The sequence below is a fragment of the Dromaius novaehollandiae genome, chromosome 20, assembly GCF_036370855.1.
Source record: "Dromaius novaehollandiae isolate bDroNov1 chromosome 20, bDroNov1.hap1, whole genome shotgun sequence".
Classification (NCBI taxonomy): domain Eukaryota; kingdom Metazoa; phylum Chordata; class Aves; order Casuariiformes; family Dromaiidae; genus Dromaius; species Dromaius novaehollandiae.
In genome coordinates this window covers 12968477-12987696 of record NC_088117.1, presented here as the reverse complement: position 1 = coordinate 12987696, position 19220 = coordinate 12968477, and the positions used below count along the sequence as shown (strand labels likewise).

Sequence of the window (19220 nt, the reverse complement as noted above, 5' to 3'; positions counted from 1 at the left end):
ACGACCTTATCTTAAATCTCTTAAAAGTCTCAAGTTGATGCTCAGTTAAGATGTAGAGTTTCTTTTGTGCACATACTGAATCCACAATCTGTGTTTACCTCCTTTCAGTTATTATTATTGACATTATGTTAGTTTGACCTTTAATGGCTTTGCACATGCTTTGCTGAATATGAATGAAATCACTCAGATGAGATGCTTCAACTAGAACCCTCACTGATATAGAAGATGTGGCAGTTAAAATATTTTTTAGAATCCATGGGCATTAGGACTTTCTTTGCGCAAGGTCTGTTTCAGTGTGAGTGTATCAGCTTTTGAGATTACTTGTAAAGCCTGAGTCTTTCTCTGTCACCAGAAAACACAGGTGATAATCCCATATAAGCATTTCTTGTCATTCCTCTTGGATTTTGTGAGGAAGTGTTTTGTCTGCTGTGTGATTAAGTAACTTTGCCTTGAGGGACAATTGATAAATTGTCTTTTTCCAGCTCTTACAGAACATTAACAACAGCAAACTGGTGCCCACATAGAATAAGGACAAAGTATCAAAACAATCGCAAAACATATAAAGAATGACAGTCTATCTGAGTAAGACTGACTTGCCAGGTCTGCTATTTTGACCCTGATGTCTAATCACACAAAAACATTGTGCAATATTTTTCACTTTTTGCATTGTTTAAGGCTATGAAAAGTAGTGAGAAGAGAATAAGGAATTTTGTTGCTATGAGTATTGCAGGTTCTCTTACAAATCTTTTACTAAATCCATGCTTAAAAATTAAGAAATTGGAATGAAATATGTGAGTTAAGTGTTTGTAGCATGGCACAGAAAACTTGAATTTTATTTCCTGAAATTACAGATAAATATATGGTTTGATTCACCTAGGTTAATTTAGGTAGGATTTAAAACTTAACAGTTTTTCTAAATAATAAAACTAATTGGCATACCTTATAAGTTATACTGTATTTCAGATACAGAGATAGTCTGCCTAGAATAGGCTCTATTTTATGGTAATTTTCCCCCCCTCTTCCTTTTTCCATAGAGTAGGAGACAAGCCTGATGAAATGTTACAGTGATAGCAGTATTTTTAACTATGTTTATATAAGATTGTAAACTTCTGAAGAAAATATTTCTCTGCTTTCAATCCCTGTTTTGTTAGTTTTGAACCTAAGCTATAAGCATCTTTCTTGAAATAATCCTGTCAGGAGGATGCTACTGGAGATGAGGTAAGACGGTATTCTTTTCCAACAAGGAAACAACTTGTGTGTTCATTTGTTTTCTAGAACTTCTACTAAATTGAGCAGAGAATTAAGTGCTTAAGAATTCAAATGGAAAAATTAACATACCACAAATGTGCATGCAGTATTTTAAGAAAGTAGTTTGAACAGTTCTGCTAATGAAACATAAAAGATGCAAAAACAAAAGCATTGTTTTTACCATACAGCTTTCACATTTGACTGGTACGCTTATTGTCATAATCAACTAGTTTTCTGTAAAGTACAGTAGGTAACATGGGCTTTGTGACTAAGAAAAGGCATGTCAAAGAAAGCTGTGCTGTACCTGAATAGCACAAAAATAAAAAGCTTACACTAAAAATGTGTAATTTTTGTTTTAAGTTGTGCTTACACTAGGAAGAATTTATCACATTCAATAAAACTCAGTGGGCTATAAGATCATCGAAGCGTCTTCCCTAGCATTTTCTACATAGTTGTCAGAGTTGGCTTTGGAGTATTCCAGTGCCTCTGCTAGTTTTCATAGTTTTGCTTAGAAGCAGCAGAGCAACACGTATTTCCTGTCATGTTTTTTTTTGTCTAATTTTTAGGCGTTTGCTAAAGAACAGCCATGAAAAATTAAGAGATTTTACTCAGTTTTCATTCTTCCCTGCAGGGTTCTAAAAGGCAGCACAGACTCTGAAGGTATTTGCTGACCTAAGGATGATGCTTACTTGTCATCTTTTATTTATTTTGTGTTTGGAAAGATGTCTTCCCAAAGAATCTTAACATAATGAATATTAGAATCTACAGACATTGATGGAATTGATCTGTGAAGTAATCTTTCTTGCTGTCAGCACATGGGCTTTCTAAGCCATGATTTTAATGAAAATGAAAAAGTTAACTCTTTTCCTTGTCTGTTGTGGGGAAGAATTTGGGAACAAAGTACTTGTCACAAACAGATGAGAAAAATTTTCAGGCCCTCTCTGGCCTTTATTTTGACGTTTTAAATTTTGCTATTTCAAAACAAAATAATATCTTTTGGCTGATAAATTTCAAGATTCTGCCCTTATTAATTAGATTTCCATAGTTAACAGGCATTCTTTTCATTCTCCTGCTGGGATTCAGCAGTAAAGGAAATAAATGAAAATGTGGGTATCAAACTCTGATCCAAAACTGACAAGCATTTTAAATATCTATAATATGTTTTGTTAGGCTGATCTAAAGAACTTTCCAAGGCGATAAGTAGCTTCATTTGGAAGAGGGAGGGATGTGTGAATGAGAAAACTGTTTTATAATTGGGTATACTGAGGCGTGCCTCTTTTAGTGGTATTGCCAGTAAGCGTTGTAGCACTAGCAAAAAAACCCCAGTAGTCAGATGTCTTGCTTCTTGCTATAGACTGATAATTATGATAGATATTAAACTCCCTGGCACGTGATGACTTGCACACACTGTGATATGCTCTGCATGAAACCTGGACATATGTGTCAGTTATATTTTTGATGGATGAATAGTAATGAGTCATTGAGTAGGAGGCTGCTTAGAGGAAATTATCAGTAGCTGCATCAGACTGATGTGAAAGGCATCAAGAGTTTGCCAGCAATCCTGAAGGCTTTTAGTTTGTGTATAGCTGCAGGCCAAAAAACAGGTAAATTGAGTGTTGGGTTACTTTGCTATGGTTAAACTTCGTGTCAGAGCGTGTTATACAGTATGTATGTGCAAGTCATTCTGTGCCAGAGAGGTAATCTGAGACTGGGATTTAGTGAACCTACCTGCTATCTGTTCTTGGTAGCCTTCAGTACTGAAGATATTTCTCATTACAAAAGAGGAAAGTTGGTGGTTCTTTTAGTTTTTTTTTTTTTTTTTCAATGTGTCAATATCAGTCTGTTGACCAGAATTGCACTGCACCATAAAACACTTGCTGTGTTCCATTCCAGAGCTGGTTGTATTTCATCGATGACTGAAAAGTTCCCTAATATTAATTTGAAAATGTTTTGAGGTGTTTACTTAAAGATTGCTATATACTGAGATGTAATATTATCTATCCAGGGAATATCATGCAATAGAAATTAAATATGTGGAAATTAATAAGAATTGGAAATGAGATTTCTGCAACTGAATTAACTATAGACTTCTGCTAATTTTTTTTTCTACAGGAGTTGAGTAACTAAGTCTTGTTACAAGAGAACTAATTATCAAACAGTGTCAGGCTCTTGTCTTATGTGTCTCTCATTTTTATTTTTTGTAGATTGTTTCTTTCTGTTATAACTGCCATTACATTTCCTATGTGTAGGAAAGAAGTATATTGCTGACAGAATTAAAATAGTGGCTTTAGATATATAAGATATGTACTTCCATACATGTAGCTTCAGACAAAAACTTTATTTAATTTTATTCTGCATAAATCATGTACAGTTTGGTAAAAATAGTAATTTTGATTGTAAAAAGTGTGTAAATATCTTATTTGTCATACTATTTCAATATACAATTGAATTTCTTGTGGATTGCTTTGAAACTAAAGCTATTTCTATATCGGAGAATTCGAAGAGATTCATACAACTAGCATTTATCATGTGTGTTCTCTTTACATACAGCTCCGTCTGAAATTTCTGTTTTCAAAACGTTTACTGCATTACCTTCTCAGATTGTCCAGTTATCAAATAAATGAAGTAGCTTTTACAATGTGTGTCCTACCTTTTTTTGATCATATTTATATGTTCACTTGATAACTGACCATATGTCTTTCAGCGATTATTTGGAAGCTGTTGGAAAAAAATACTTTCTTTGTGTGGTTATCTTTGTAATGCCATCGACAATTTCTGTGGATTGAGCTTGGATACAATAGATATATGACATTAGATGTCTGCAGAGTAGTTTAGTATAATGCTCGTAAAATTGGACTGCAAAATATACATATTATGATGACTGTTTATGCTATGTTTGCAAGCTATATGAAGTCTTGGAGGTACTTGTTCTCCTAATTCCACTGAAAACTTATAAAATACTCAGAATTCAACAGTGACTTCATTTTCATGCTGAGGTGTTAGCTTGTTGAATGCAGTCTTTAATACTAACTTTCTGACTTGGCAAAGCCACTTTAATTTCGCCGTTCGCAGAAATGAGTGGAGGTTTGTCATGGAATATTAAAATACAAAATTTAATGTCTTTTTGTCTGAAAGTTTTGGCATATAGTATGTGCTATTTGCCAGCTGTGTTAAACAGTGTTTTTGCTAAAGAGTTTAAACACAGACCCTAGCATAATACTAACAAGGTGTTTGTTATTTTATCCTTTAGCTGTAAAAATATTTGAAAATTTATAAACTTTTAATTAAGGAAACAGTGTGCTAAAAATAAGTAGAAGGGTAAGATAAGGCTGCACAGCAATATACATTAATGGAAAATTACATTTCTGGTGTTAAATGGTTATCACCTCATCCTAATCCTGTATCAAGATTGTAGGAATGTAGCTATAATCTCCATATTTGAAACAGACTGTGTGCAGCAAATCTAAGCAGCACAAGGACAATGATGGAAGTTTATTTTGTATTGCAAAATAATAGTTAAATGCTTTGATTTTAGACTTTTTATAACTTAGGCACATAATTTTCTAAAATAAAAAAATGGCTACTAAATGAAAATCAATTGGAGACCACTGGCAAATTAAATTAAAATTAATTGAATTGGGAACCATATTGTTGTTCCTGAGAGGTGCTCTATAAAACTATGGAGTGCGACCCTATGCTACTGAAACCAGTGGTAGCTTTTCTGTTGATTTAAATAGGTGTGGGATTTGGCTTAGAGCCACTTGAGTTACACTAAGTGAGACTTTCTTGTGTGTTGAAGTTTTTTGTTTCATCAGTTTTAGTGTTAAATTGGGGTGAAAATAGCAGAAATTCTCTGAAGTAGATTGAACTTGACATATTTATATGTTTGGTTTTTGATGCTGGGTAAGATGAGTTTTGGTTTCATTTTTTTCTTCAGATACCAACTCTAGCGTATACAGTTGGTTTTGGTTTTGTCATTTTCATTTTTTAGCTGAAAGGGAGATAAAAAAGTTCACAAGCTCGTGAAATTACACCTCAGCAATTTATTTAATGTTAGATAATTTACATGAACACATAGGAAATGATAGTATACAAACAGCTTTAAATATAAGGCAGTAATTGTGACATTTTATTCTTAGGTTTTCTGGTCAAAATGGAGAAACAAAACTGCATATGTCCAGACTGTACAAAATCCTTATTTTGGTAGCTAAAAAAAATACAAAGTCTAATACATGATTCTCTTGAATCAAAAATTTTGGAGTAGCTAAATTTGTTAGATTCAGGAAGTTAACTGTAGAAATGTGCCTTGTTACATAACCACCTGTTGTATTTACATGCTCTTTATGCAATATGTTTCCAGAGCTTTATTTATGGAGTTGTGAAATAGGTGTAATGAATTTGAAACAGTAGTCAAAATGTGAATCTGAGTTGTTTGTTCCACATCGTTCAATGTGCTTTCAGTTTGGTTAAGAAAAAAGTATTTGGGATTTTTTTGTTTTTTTGAAAAAAAAAATGCTGTAGCAAATAAGTAATTTACTATTACGGCCCGTAACTGAAATAACTGTTGTTTCTTTGTCTGAGCAGGGTTCTGAAAACTGATATTAAAGTCCTAGTTTTCTTTTTCTGGCAAAGTTGCTGATGGAAGGATCTATGACATTTTAGTATATAGAAATGTAGACTAGTCAAAACAATTTAAATGACTGAAAGAATTTGTGTGCTTAATTTTGTTTTGTTTTGTCATCTATCATTTTAATTTTTTTTTCCCTCAAATGAAATCTTTTAGACACTCTCTTCATAGTGGCTGATCTCAGCTTAAATGCTTATTTTGTTATATATCTGTAAGGCAGAAAGATCTGCTATGAAATCATCGCAAACTGTAGACTCATCATTGTGATGTATGTGTCCTTAAAATCTTTTTGCCTGAGTAACTAAAAAATTCTTGAAAAAAATACTTGGTGTGCTAATTTTTTTTTTTTTTGCAGACAAAATCCAGAAACCACCTTTGAAGTGTATGCTGAAGTAACCTATTCAGGAACCAGTTGCATTGGAAAAGGTACTATTTTGCCCTGGAATTCTACCTATTTCTTGAGTAAAATTATTCCTCAGAACTGTGTATTGTGTGACAATGAAGTGGACACTGAAGTATATTCAATATTATGCTGCTTTAGTCTTTTAAATTAGGAATAATAATGAGAAAATCCTTCCTCTGTCTGTATATAGGATTGCGGGCAATTTTCTGACTTCTCTGACTTGACAGTTTTGCCTTATTTTGTCTCTTAAAATAGAAATAACACTTACTTCATTAAGTGTTTTATTGGAAGTGTAAATGCATTTTCAGGTTTGTATTTACTGCTGCATATGAAGCATGGTTAGGTTTAAACCATAAATACTCCAAACTTTTTTTCTGTGGAATTTATTCCCTCTTTCCTCCATATCCACAGAAATACTCTACATTTTTTCTGAAAACTCTTTGATCAAGTGATATTATCTAGAAGTAAGGTATGAAAGTAGCTTATGATCTGGTTACAAATTACTTTTACAAAACCCTGTTATCAAGTTGCACTTATACAAATATTTTCAGTAATAGTATTTCTGACAAATATTCCTCTGTTTATGTTAGAATAGTCCCACAATTGCTGAAACTAACATGTAAGTATATTTGTGATTTTGGGTTGTGCTTTTCTTCTAAACCTGATGAAGTTGATCTGAATAGGCAGGAAAAGCAAAGGTTGAAATGCCTAAACCCTAGAATTTAGATCAAGGTATTGTTTTGTGAGGTCAGTCTCTAGAATGCTATGAAAAGGAAGGATGTCAAAACTAAGTGATCATGATTAGTCACCATTATTGAAATAATATCCCTTTGATCCTTTATGAAACAATCATATGTGTATTTTGTATATGATAAAATGAACCAGTAGATAGGATTTTGAAATCCTATTGATTGGAAAACTGTTCATATCCTTCTATACCTATGTTTCTGTTTGTTACCATCAACAAAAGCCAAATAGCTGTAACTCTTCTTTACTGCCAAAGCATCTATAGGAGTTGTAAATGGAATACAGTTTTAGCTTGTCTTACTGCTATATACCATCACGACCATTTGATGTAATTGCAGGAGCCCTTTTAATAACTAGTCTTTGTTTCTTCTCATCTGACCTGGATTCTAGTGCCAGAAAATCTGAACAAATTTGACCATAAACATTACATTGTACAGTACTAGTGTCTGGGTATAATCTTCTCTTTGAAGTTTGTTTGCATCCCCTTAGAGGGATTAATTCCCTGCTGTGGGAAGGTGGGTTAAAAAGCACTGAAACTACTTTACAGGTTTTTAATTGGAGAATTTAGTATACATTTTGTTCTATAAACCAACTGATTCTGTGGGAGTTTTGCTTTAGTTGTGTTTTTAGGTTTGTTGTATGTGTTTGTAGGCGCAAAATCTTCGGAAATGGATGTTTCTAGTGAGTGAAAAATATAAATTATTTTAATAACTGTTTTTACAATTCATATATTCTGAAGTTATTAATTCTGTCTGAATAAGCTTTAAAACTTTTTCCAACCTTTTCCAACCAATTTTTTTTTATAATTAAGAGGCGTCTTTTATTCTCAGAACTCTTATGTCAGTGTATCCCCAAATATTTTGTCCTTCTGGTCTAAATTAAGTTATTGTTTGGTTCTCCACAGTATCATAGCTGTATTTTAACAGCTATGCTGTGTATCCAGGAAAAGCATCATTCTAGAAATACAGTCCTAGAGACTTGTGTGTAGTCTTTCCTGCCTTCTTGGCTAGCTGTTCTATGCTAAAAGGCCTAGAATATCAATATGTTTTATTACTGTCAGAGGAATGCACGTTAAATGGCAAGGAACAGTTACTGTTAAGAAAATCAAGACGTATAAAAAGTGTGTAAGGAACAACTTGTCAGGGATGTTTAAATAACTGTTTCTTCCCATGTAGTGGATTCTGAAGTTAGCTAAGACAGTCATCTTTGAAGTTCTGCATCTAGTGTAATAGTGCTATTGATCATTTATAATGATCAAAAAATAAAGTTATAAAGTTATGTAAGTTATAAATAACTTAACTCTTATATGAAGTAGTTAATATGGACTTGAGGAAAATGAATTGCTCCAAAGCTATAAAAATTCTAGTGTGGGAGATTGTCTGGCTTGGGGGATGGTAAAACATGCCTGTGTTTTGTTAGTAATACAAAAATATGTGTAGCAAAGGATGTTTTTCATGTAACTGTTAAATATAAACTGCAATTAAAAACTTTAATATATTTCATAGCTTGCTTACAAAGGACATCTTGTTGAAATAAGAGATACTGTCATCCTAAAAGATCCTGTTATCAAGATTAACTACTGATTGACAATTATACGTTCAAGTAGCTTTGCTACTCATGTATTTGTTAACAATTTTGTAGTAAGGATTTACTTGGTTAATAGTCTTCCAAATGGATGAAAGCAATGTTATACATCGTCTGTTGCATAGAGGGCTCCCTCTTAGCTACTAAGACAGTTGACAGCAGAAGGAACATACCTGTTCTGTGCTCTAAGAAAGACATCGATAAACTGAAGTTCAGCAGAGGTCCACCAAGATGGTCAGGAGCCTGGAGCGCTTGTACTATGAGGAGAGGCTGATGGAGCTGGGCTTGTTGAGCCTGGCAAAGAGAAGGCTTCAGTGGGACCTAACAGCAGCCTTCCAGGCCTACAAGTTCTTCAAGGTGACAGAACCAGGCTCTTTAGTGCTGCATGGCAGGAGGAGGAGAGGCAACAGCATAAACTGAAACAGGAGAGGATCCAACTGGATATCAGGAGAAACTTTTTCACCATGAGGACAGTCAAGTATTGGACAAGATCATCCGGAGAAGAAAAGTTGTGCAGTTCTCCATCCTTGGATGTTGTCAAGACCCGACTGGATCACAGCCTGAACAACCTGGCCTGACTCATGGCTGACCCAGCTTAGAGCAGGAGGTTGGACTAGAGACCTCCTGAGGCCCCTTCCAACCTGAATTTTCAGATGATCCTAAGATTTTATTTCTACAAATGTAAGCTCCAGCAACATCCAGAAGATATTTTGTATTCTTATTAAGGGATGAAGAGGAAGTTTCATCAAAACCATGGAGGTTGAAAAAGCACACGTGGTTTGGTGGAGTCATGCCTGGATTGGAATTAATCAGTGAAATGTGGCATGCCGAGAAAGGAAATGATCATTCGATCAGCTCAGCTGTGGGCTCTCTCTCTCTCTCGCGTTCTCACTCTCTCTCTCTCTCTCTCTCTCTCCCCCTCTCCCTCTCCCTCTCCCTCTCCTTTTTTTTTTTTTTTTTGTTTAAGAGATAACGATCACCTTTTCTCAGTATTGATGATTTGTGTATTTCTGGCACATGAAGTGATTAGCATGTTATGCAATTCGAGTATTCAGTTGTTGTATTTGAAAGCTGTGTTTGTCCTTTTCTTTGTATAGTCATAGGACTTATTTGAGGACTCATAAATTTTTCTTACTGGGTCACTTTCTGTGAATATGATACCTGTGTTTTGAGAACCAGGAAGCAAAATAGGTGCAACTGTAGTTAGCAAGTTAAGATGAATGTATGTTATTATGAATAATCTTCCTTAAGAGAAGGCAGTTAGCAAGCCAGTCTTCTCTCTCGGCCTTTTGTAATTTCTCTGGGAATTCCCCTTTTCTATTTGAATCTAAGTTAGTTTTTCTAAGAACATCTAACTTTCTAAAATTACATGCAAATATGAAACTGCTTTTATCTTAACTTTCATTCCACTCTTAATATTTTCCTAATCTGAGCTGTCTGGAATTCAAAAGCTCTTCGCTTAATATTTCAATAATGCGTTTGGTGAGGCCAAGTTCTACTTTTTAGTTTTGTCAAATAGCACTATTCTCTTGTTCTTACCATGTTTTAATAAAATGTTGATGCCTTTTCACCAAATGTCTTGGGCAGCAAAATAGAGTAGAAAGAATGGAGTAAGTGTCTTTACAGTGATCATACAATTTTTCTAGCTAAATAACTTCCATGTATTTTGTGTGTGTCAGGTATAAGTGTGTCAACCATATGAACTTTGCATATGATTCTAGTGCTTTTTCCTCACCCTCCACACACTGCTTTTCAGGAAAGAGGGGGATAAAAGAAGAGAAAATAGTCAGGTTTTATTTTAATAATGACATATTAATATAGGTAAAAATGTTGACAAGTACTTATGTTTAAAACTGTTAATACTTTGATCCTTTTTGATAACGGATAAGTACTAGGTGATGACTGTGACTCAGAGTAGAAGGTATAATTTCAAGGTTAACATAGAAGCCAGGCTAAATGGTTTAATATGTGCCTTTTGTGCAGTGGTGTGATTGGGATGGAATAACCTGCTAATATACTGTACATATGGGCACAACAAAGTCAACCTTTCATTCTCCAAGTTTGGTAGGCAACTCTGGTTTTCTACTGTGTGAGGTGAATGGAGAGAGTAATGTAAGATAAAACCACTCAGAACAATATCGGTGTTGTTAGCACTTCTGTAAATTTGATTCCTGATTCAAACTCTGATTGATGTATAAGGCTTTAATATTCTGTAGCCTATGTGTGGGGTTTGTGTGTCTTTGGCTTTCTACATTTTAGTGCTGTGTAGTTCTGACAGTAGGAGAATTTCTAACTTTCCTTTTCATTTAGATCTAAGGAGGCTGTTGGTCTCTCTAAATCCAGGTTTATTGCTTCTAAAAAAACATGAAGTTTTTTAGATTAGCATGATTATTTTAGTGTTTTCACAGATATTCCTTAAGCAAGGTTAAGTCATTTAAAAAAAAAAAAAGAAAAAGCCTGGAAAATCTTAGATATAAGGGAATAGCAAGACAGCTTATTGCCCAGCAGAAAGTAGAAAGATATTTTGGACATAATTTCATTGCATTAGTTTTGCATTTTGTCTGTGATACCTAAGTAATTAAGTATGATTTGTGAGAAATGAGTAATGTATGGTTTAGTTGAAACTCAAAATATAATTATTATAACACTTCTGAACTCTACATGCAAGGTTTACGATCTGCCATTAATTCTGTCAGGAAACTGCTTTCTTTAGGTTATGTTTATAGTTTATGTAAGTCACTGTAGTTTAAAGAGAATGTTTAAAATCAAAGCCTAAGTTTATTTTCAGTGCTTTTTTGTACTCAATGATATTAAACTCGTTGCAACAGAGGATGTCTGCACTATTTTTTTCATCACTGATGTAGCTGGTTCTTCCCAAATGCAAAAACCTAAGAGGCAGCCATTTAAACTTTAGCTGAAAATGGTAATTTCTTTGGTGTTAGGGAAAATCATGTTGCAGAAGAGAGAATAAAGTGTGCCATTCCTAAGCAAGTGATGTCAGACATTCTAAACTAAAGCTACTGATTTTGATTTAGGCTTCTTTTAGTAAGTTTTGATGATGCAAGCTGTGTCTTCAGTGCATGATCTTCTCTTGTTTCCTGGAATTATTATATGCAGGAGATAATGTGAGAGCAAAATAGATGCTTTGTGTGAAATACTGTTGGATCCATCATATTGGATTTCTTTTCCCTTTTTTAAACTCTATATAAGGGAAGGGGAAAATGCATTCTTATGAGACTGTGAAGTTCTTGCCTGTAATGGAGGGTTTACATTTTTTGTCATGGCATCTCATATAGTTATAATTCACAGAAAGTAAGGTAGTGGATTTATTTGGATGCAGGAAAGTATTAGATCAGAGTCATCAAAATATAGAAGTGGGCTAAGAACTTGTGCTGTTTCTATTACAAATTATAACTGCTTTAGTCAGCTTAGGCTCCTCTAAAAACTCAGTAGCATTCTATGCTCTCGACATCTTGTGTGCCTGCAACTAGACTAAAATGCATTTAAACTACGTTTTCTGTTTATTTTGAACCTTAGCTAAGAGATATTTCATGTGTTTTGCACCAAAACTCTTTTGAGAGTTAAAAATAGTTGAATTGCAGTCTTAATTTAAATATGTATTTAAGGAAAGCAAAATCACATTAACTATTTAGGAAATCTTTTTTTAATTTTCAAAGCACTTCATTATCTTACAACTGCTGCAGATCATTTGTCAGAAATACCATGTGGCACATTCAGGGATCTTGCTGGACCTGAGCCTAAGATCCTCTCTTGTTAGAGGGTGAAGTAAGGAAAATTTAAGTGTAAGTCTCATACTATTAGTGTAAAAAAAGAGAATTTGTTAGTCTAAAGTAAGTGATCAAAACAGTCTCTACAGCATGAACATTTGAAAGTAAATGCTCACAAAAGTAAGATTCCCACCACCACCACCACCCCTGTCTGAGAGGACATAGCATGCTTTTGTGTGGGGTTTTTGTGTTCTCGCCAAAGCAGACATTATAAAAGTATGTCAAATCTGTAGCTTTACCATGTAGCGTGCCAAAAGACCTTTCTCTCCAAGGACCTCATCTTTCATCTTTTTGTGAATGTAGCATAAATTCTTGCTGTGTGTTCAAGAAAAAGCTAAAATGGTTTAGTACAACTAAAGCATTTCTTTCATTTTTTTTTTTAACCATGGTAAGTTAGAAGCCTAAATGCGATAGCACGGACAAAGTGATAAGTGTGTTAGAGTTTAACAAATGTTCACTGGATTAGTAAAGGAAATGTGATTTATACTACTTCTTTTATGACAGAATTTAAAAGGTCTTGCTGTAAGACTCGCCATGTGCTTCTTTCTTTTCTTGAAAACATACCACTAAGTTGAAAAGGGAGATGAATCTTGGAAGGAAACTATTAACTCTGAGGGAGTTTATCATTGTTTGAAAGAAAGGATGGTATTTGCATTTGAATTGGCTCTGAGTGTAGCATGTACCACTAATCTTGTTCCTACTAGAAGCTGGTGAGTAGTTTAAGTACTTCCTTCTTTACTTTTCATGTTCTAGTCTTGTGTTGTAATATTGCCTTTTTTCCCCCCAGTAGATCACAAATGTTATAAGTTTAAGTTATCGAAGTCCTTGACTCTACTGGGAGGTGTCATGATGTACTCGGGCCCTAAAAGTACTTTACAGTTGCCACTGTGTTTCCATGATAGGACTTTCTCAGGTAGAGAGAACTGGCAGGTTTCTGTCTCTGCAAAATGAGTTTACTGCCACCTCTTAGCATAATCTTTGTATCATTTAATATAATTTTAGATAATAGAGCAGTACCTGCCAAAATAGATGAAGTACTTTCTTGAACATAAAGTTAGTTGTGTAGGATTAAGTTAAGAGTTGGTAATTCAAAAGGTTGTAAGCTGAATCTGTGCATCTCTCATGGTAACCTTTAATTTGTAAGGTGAAATCATTTTGTTGGTTCAAGCCTGCCTACTAAGTATTGAGAAATACGTAACATACTAAATATTTAGCAATAATAACAAAGGAAGTGCAAAATTCATTTTTTTGCCATTAAATAAGGGCTTTCTGTAGCACGTGTGCCATTATTCCAGCTGTTCCAAGTTTTTCTATCCTATCTTCATGATACCATGTTGGTACACCTAACTTCCTAAAACAAGATTGGAAAAATAACCACTTCTAAGTAGACAGCTAGTATTTGGGAATGCTAGTTCTCCTAAATTACTTCTTTGTTTTTCTGTTTCTGTTTGATCACTTTTCTCTTAAGTACAAAGAAAGTTGTAGATTTTGACAAAGAATTTACCAGGACTGAAAGGTCTAGGTCAGGTAACATTTGTATGGATTATTTTGTTCAAGGGCAGTTCCCAATTTGGGTTTTATAGTGTAAATGAAATATATAACTCAATTTGAGGAGAAACTCATTTTATGAAAAGATACTGGAATCAGAAATAATTCAAGGCATCATAAATCCTCTTTCACACTCATTTGTTATGTATGTTCTTAGCTAATGATACTACATTTAATAAAAAGCAAAAATCTCAATGTTCAGTACAACTGTGAAAGTTCTTGATTCCGTCTTCTGTAGGTTAATTTTTTGGAAGGGATCTGTTGTTTGTCCTTTTTGCTTCATGCTTTTACTACCTCTGTCTAGAATCTTTCTTTTTCACAAGTATTTATTAGTCTGCGCTATATTGCTGCTGCTGACACTGTTTAACTAGAGAGAAATATTCAGCATAGAAAGTCTCACTCACAAGACTTTAAACTCTTTTGTTGATTTATATTTTTTTAAAGGAGCTTGACATCTTCATCAAGTTCACAGTGGGCCTGCTTTGTTTGCTTTCTCTTGAATGCTTGATAAGATTTTTCTTCTATTGTTTCGTGCAGCAAGGACAGAACTTGCCATGGCCGAGGTGGTTTTTTTGTAAATCCACAATATGGTCATTGTCTGCTGCTGAATAATTGTGGCTGCTTTTTGTACAACCAGAACTAAGGCTTTGGCTGTGAACAGATTCCTTCTTAGCGTGAAAAGAGACTAATCCATGTAAATACAGCCCCAAAATAAAGCTTTACAGAAAAAGGGAAAGGCTGCTAAGCAGGAGGGCAGAGGTCAGCAATTTAACCTTTAACCTAACAAATAAGAAGCATGAAAGTTCCCGAATTGGTTTACAAAGGCAAGCTCCTGTGATCTGTCAGTTTTTCTTTTCATGATAGAGTTGGGTGAGAAAACTGACTGACAGCTAGTGCCTTTTTAACTGCAGGTTGAAATTAACTGCTAAACTGAAACTATTTTTAGAGAGGGGTTTTTTTTAGTTGTTTGAACAAATTATTTTCATTCACTAGCTGTATTTTATAGATTTCCTTGAATTTATAGGGGAGTTTGAGTGGTTCTTCTTTTTAAAGAGTTCTTGAGAGACTCAATTTAGGCACTACATGCTACTGAAGCATTTGATATTTCAGCATTTGAAGCGTTTAAGAATTTGACGAAGCACTTGTTGCAATTAACTCTCTGTTACTCCATTAATGCGCTGCTTTAAGAGTAGGGCTGTTATTCCAGTAACTGCAAACAGATTGTGCTTTGAATAAAGTCAAAGAGTTGTTAAAGCGGGGGGGTGACTTAGTTTAAAGGAGTAATTTTAAGTTTAGTTCATGCTTAGTTATGAAAATTTCCAACGGTGGTTTGTTTTTCCTTATTTAATCACAACAGGTAATCTTGTTAATGAGTGTTAATTTTTGCTTAAAGCTTAATGCATCTGAAATCAGGTGTTACATCTCAATACAGAGATTTCTGTAATGTGTAAAGAACTTTAATTAGAGAGTCATTCAGATGAAAAAGAAACAATGAAGTAATGACTTTAAAGTAGACTCCCTGTAGATTAAGAATAGTGATTTGGGATTCTTTTTTCCTAATGTTGTAATCGGTGTCCCAGCAATGACTGAAATTTGGTTCATCCACAGTTGTACCGATGCTTCCTGCAAGCCTCTTCAATGGAAGTTCTGAATTTTAGAAATTATGTCCATCTTTAGGCATGTAAATCCGTAGTTCTACAGAGAGCATTAATTTAACAAGCAAACAAAGCAAATTTGGTAAAGCACAAAGATGAACCAGATCTATTTTTATTGCTGGTCCTTTTTGTTCTGGGTAGTTCCTTGCAAGTGGAGAATGTAAACTCTAAATCAAAAAGAGGTGTATTAGAGTGCCCTAGGCAGTATTGGTCTGCTCTTCTTTGGTGTGATATCTTTTAGTCATGAACAAAAAGAGAAGTTGTCATTTTGAGGGGGAGGATTGGAATAGAGTTAGGAAGCAAGATAATTTGAGGTTAAGTACTCCCTCTTTACTTTTTTTTGAGATAAGCATAAAGTGAATTCAAAACTTCAGTTTTAGTTCAGTAATGGTTGTAATAAAACTTCTATGCTACCAGAGACAAGACTGAACCTGCAGTATCCCATATGAAAAGCAGTAACGTGCTCAGTCACAATTAAGGTCAGTGTGTGATACTGTTCCTTGTAGCAGTGTTCATGAGTAACAGTGGTGAAGACAGTTTAATCACCAAGAGCTGTATTATATTCTGTCAGTATCCTAACATACTCATTTTCTGTGGACATGGTATATCACCCATGGGATTCTGTTAGTGGAGAGGGGAGAAGAAGATGCTGAAGGAATGCTGCTGAATCCTGACTGATGAATAAAGAATTTTTTGGCCCTCATTTAGCTACCAACTTTTGGTAAACCTGCCTATCAAAAGTCCAGATGCTTACAGATCTTCTGCTAGTGTTTGGACAAAATACAGTCTAACACAGTTCAGAAAGTAGGGGCTTTTGGTTTTAATCTTCTTGGGAAGATGATTAATCATGATTCATACTGTAGATGGTCAAATAATTTAAGACCCTATAGAAGTACCCTGTAGTATTTCACAACCTGGAGGGAAAGTACCACTGTTACAGTATGAGGAGCAGGAGCGAAGGGACTAAAGGCAAAGAAATCTTCGTTGTGCCAAAAATGGTCTGTCCCTGCCTTGATCAACTATTTCAATACATATACCTAGCAAGGAATACGAAAAATGAACTTGCAGGGAGTATATTAAAGCAGGAGCCAAAATAATTTATACACTTTGAATTTATGCTACGATGTTTCATGGTGCTGAAGGAAATCACACTTTCAATTCCCATTACATTCTACTGGGATTAACTGAATCCTGTCTTTAGTCCCTTTGAAGAGTCACTTATGTTGAAACTACATAGTTATGAATATAAACAGCAGTGATGTTACCTTTTTGAATTGATTTTTATCTCTCAAGTAAACAATTACTTTTCAGTTATGTCTAGCTGATCTGTAAGGTACTTCTGAGGTCTTCTGTTCCAAAGTTCTGAACCAGCAGATTGCTGTGTGGGAAAAACACCTATCCAAAATAATTAATGCAGAATCAAAATTAAGTGATAAAATATGAAGATAGAAAAACAGATTACAGAAGAACTATAGAGTAGGAGAAAACGCTGTGGGAGTAAGGTCCAGGGTGGGAGACAAAGATAGTTGCCTTTGTTAGTAGTCTGGTATTATTCAGGTCGTGTGTGAAACTACACCCGAAAGTTGAAATTACACCGTTATAAAGCTAATAAATGGTACTTTTTATCATAAAGAATACATTAAACAGGTAAAATATTTTTGGTTTCTTACATTTTTTCCCCCTTTTTAGAGCATGGGAATACTTTTGTTTAAATGCACTGAATGGCTACTAAACTTTCAAAAATCTTCAGAGTAGTAAAATTTAGTTCTCTGGAAATGGTGAATGGTGAAATATATTCTTTGCTGAAGAATATGTACCACTGAGATGCTTCTAGTTAGAAGTGATATTGTAAAGCTTTATTTTAAGCTGGAAAGTATTTCTTTCATAGTTTATAGGTAGGACGTCAGCTCCACATCCTGTCCTGTGAGTAACATATTGCATGTATTTTCTTATGTTACAGTACATTGGAAAATATATACTAGTGTTTTTTTCCTATTTTTTACTTTTTAATAACAAGCATTACAAAGAATGCATGATCGCTTTTCCATGGATGAGTGAATTTTGCCACTTATCAGTTGAAGCCTTTTCTGCCTTTTAAGGGCAGAAAATCATTTTCTGGAAAAAACTCGCACTGGAAATACTCCCTAATGAACAGTGGAGCTTGAGCAACAGATCTTGTTTTATTGTTACAGCCTTTCATTAAATTAAAGTTTAATAATTTCTTGCCTCTCTGAAGCAGGTGAAAGCAGGCAAGAGCATCTTCTAAATACGCTGGTTTGTATTAATTCACAATGTTGTCTTCCCAAGCCTGCAAGATGGGCGTTTTTTTTTCATTTTCTTCTGCTGATGTTAGTTATTAGCAGAAATGATGTGAAGTGCAGTTCTTGACTTTTGGTAGGATTTAAAATTTTGTGAGCAAAAGAAATTGAAAAAAACCTTGCAACTCCCTTGTTCTTTGTATTTGGAAGTATATGATATAATACTGAAGGGCAGTATTGGAGGGTTTTGTTTTGTTTTGTTTTTTTTACCTCAGATATGAGAAAATGTTGAAAGAAGATAGTCTGTGAGGAAGTAAGCAAGAGATTTTAATTTGTTCCTGCTTTGGTGGTTAAGAAATGAGAATTGGGGTTCTATCATTTAATTTCAGTAAAATGGTGAAAAGGTGGTAGAATATGGAAACTTTTTTTTCATTTGTTTCTTTATGTTCTGGTGGTTTCCTTAGGAGGTTGCTACAAGATTGACATTTAGTACCTTCAGAATAATGTGGTTTAAAAAATGTAAACATCATTCTGAAGTTTACATATCCTGAAAATAATTTCAGCATCTTGCCATGAACCTGCATTAAAGGAGGGTGGATAAAGGTTAGAGGAAGATTGGATTTTACAACTGATTGTCTTTGCACAATCCTAGACAAACTCTTGCTATATATATATTTTTTTAAAAAAAATCTTTCATCAAACTAATAAATAGGTCATTTTGCTAGTAGCTCTCAAGCAACTATTTAAAGTGTGTATATTAAATGGTTTCCTGATTGCTTAATTTGATTGAATGTATTTTATAAATGAGAACTTAAACTGTAAATAGCTGCATTTTTTTTGACTAAAGACAATTTTTCTTAAAGTACACATACTTAGTAGAGCTGTGGTTTTATTGACCGTACCAGCTAAACACCTAAAATGTTGTTGGATTTCTAAATCCCTTTGTGTAGTCAATAGGTTTCTGTAATAAGCTATATATATTTCGCATTCTGTTTGCTTTGCTCTGCATTAAGTATGAGATTGTCTTCTAAAGTTGTTCTTCACCTCTACCTAAAGTAATATTGGATTTTGTTTTGTTCAGTCCACATGTCTATTGATGATTCACTTACACTGTTTAATTTTAACAATCAGAAGTGTGAAAATGAATTGAAATAGAGCAAATAAACTTCTATTAAATCATCTGCAAATGCATTAAAATTCGTATGAGAACCAGAGACTAATATATTGACCACATCTCATCTCATTGTAGTAGATAGCAACTGCACTGGGGAAAATGTTATGGGTATCTGTTTATTTTGCTTCACCATGATTAATATCCTTCTATGTTAAAGGTAGTGTTGTGTGTCCTGTGTATCTGTTGCT

At 34.2% G+C, this 19220-nt stretch overlaps 1 protein-coding gene across 5 annotated transcripts in view; it reads left to right on the top strand.

Annotated features, from left to right (window-relative positions):
* The window catches only part of DENND1A (DENN domain containing 1A), a 225731-nt gene that overhangs the window by 1635 nt on the left and 204876 nt on the right, over positions 1-19220 (top strand). For all 5 annotated transcript variants that reach the window (XM_064523957.1, XM_026100867.2, XM_064523958.1 and 2 more), the window contains exon 2: positions 6231-6301. In XM_064523957.1, coding sequence (XP_064380027.1) covers positions 6231-6301 — 71 coding nt within the window. The remainder of the gene's footprint in view (positions 1-6230; positions 6302-19220) is intronic.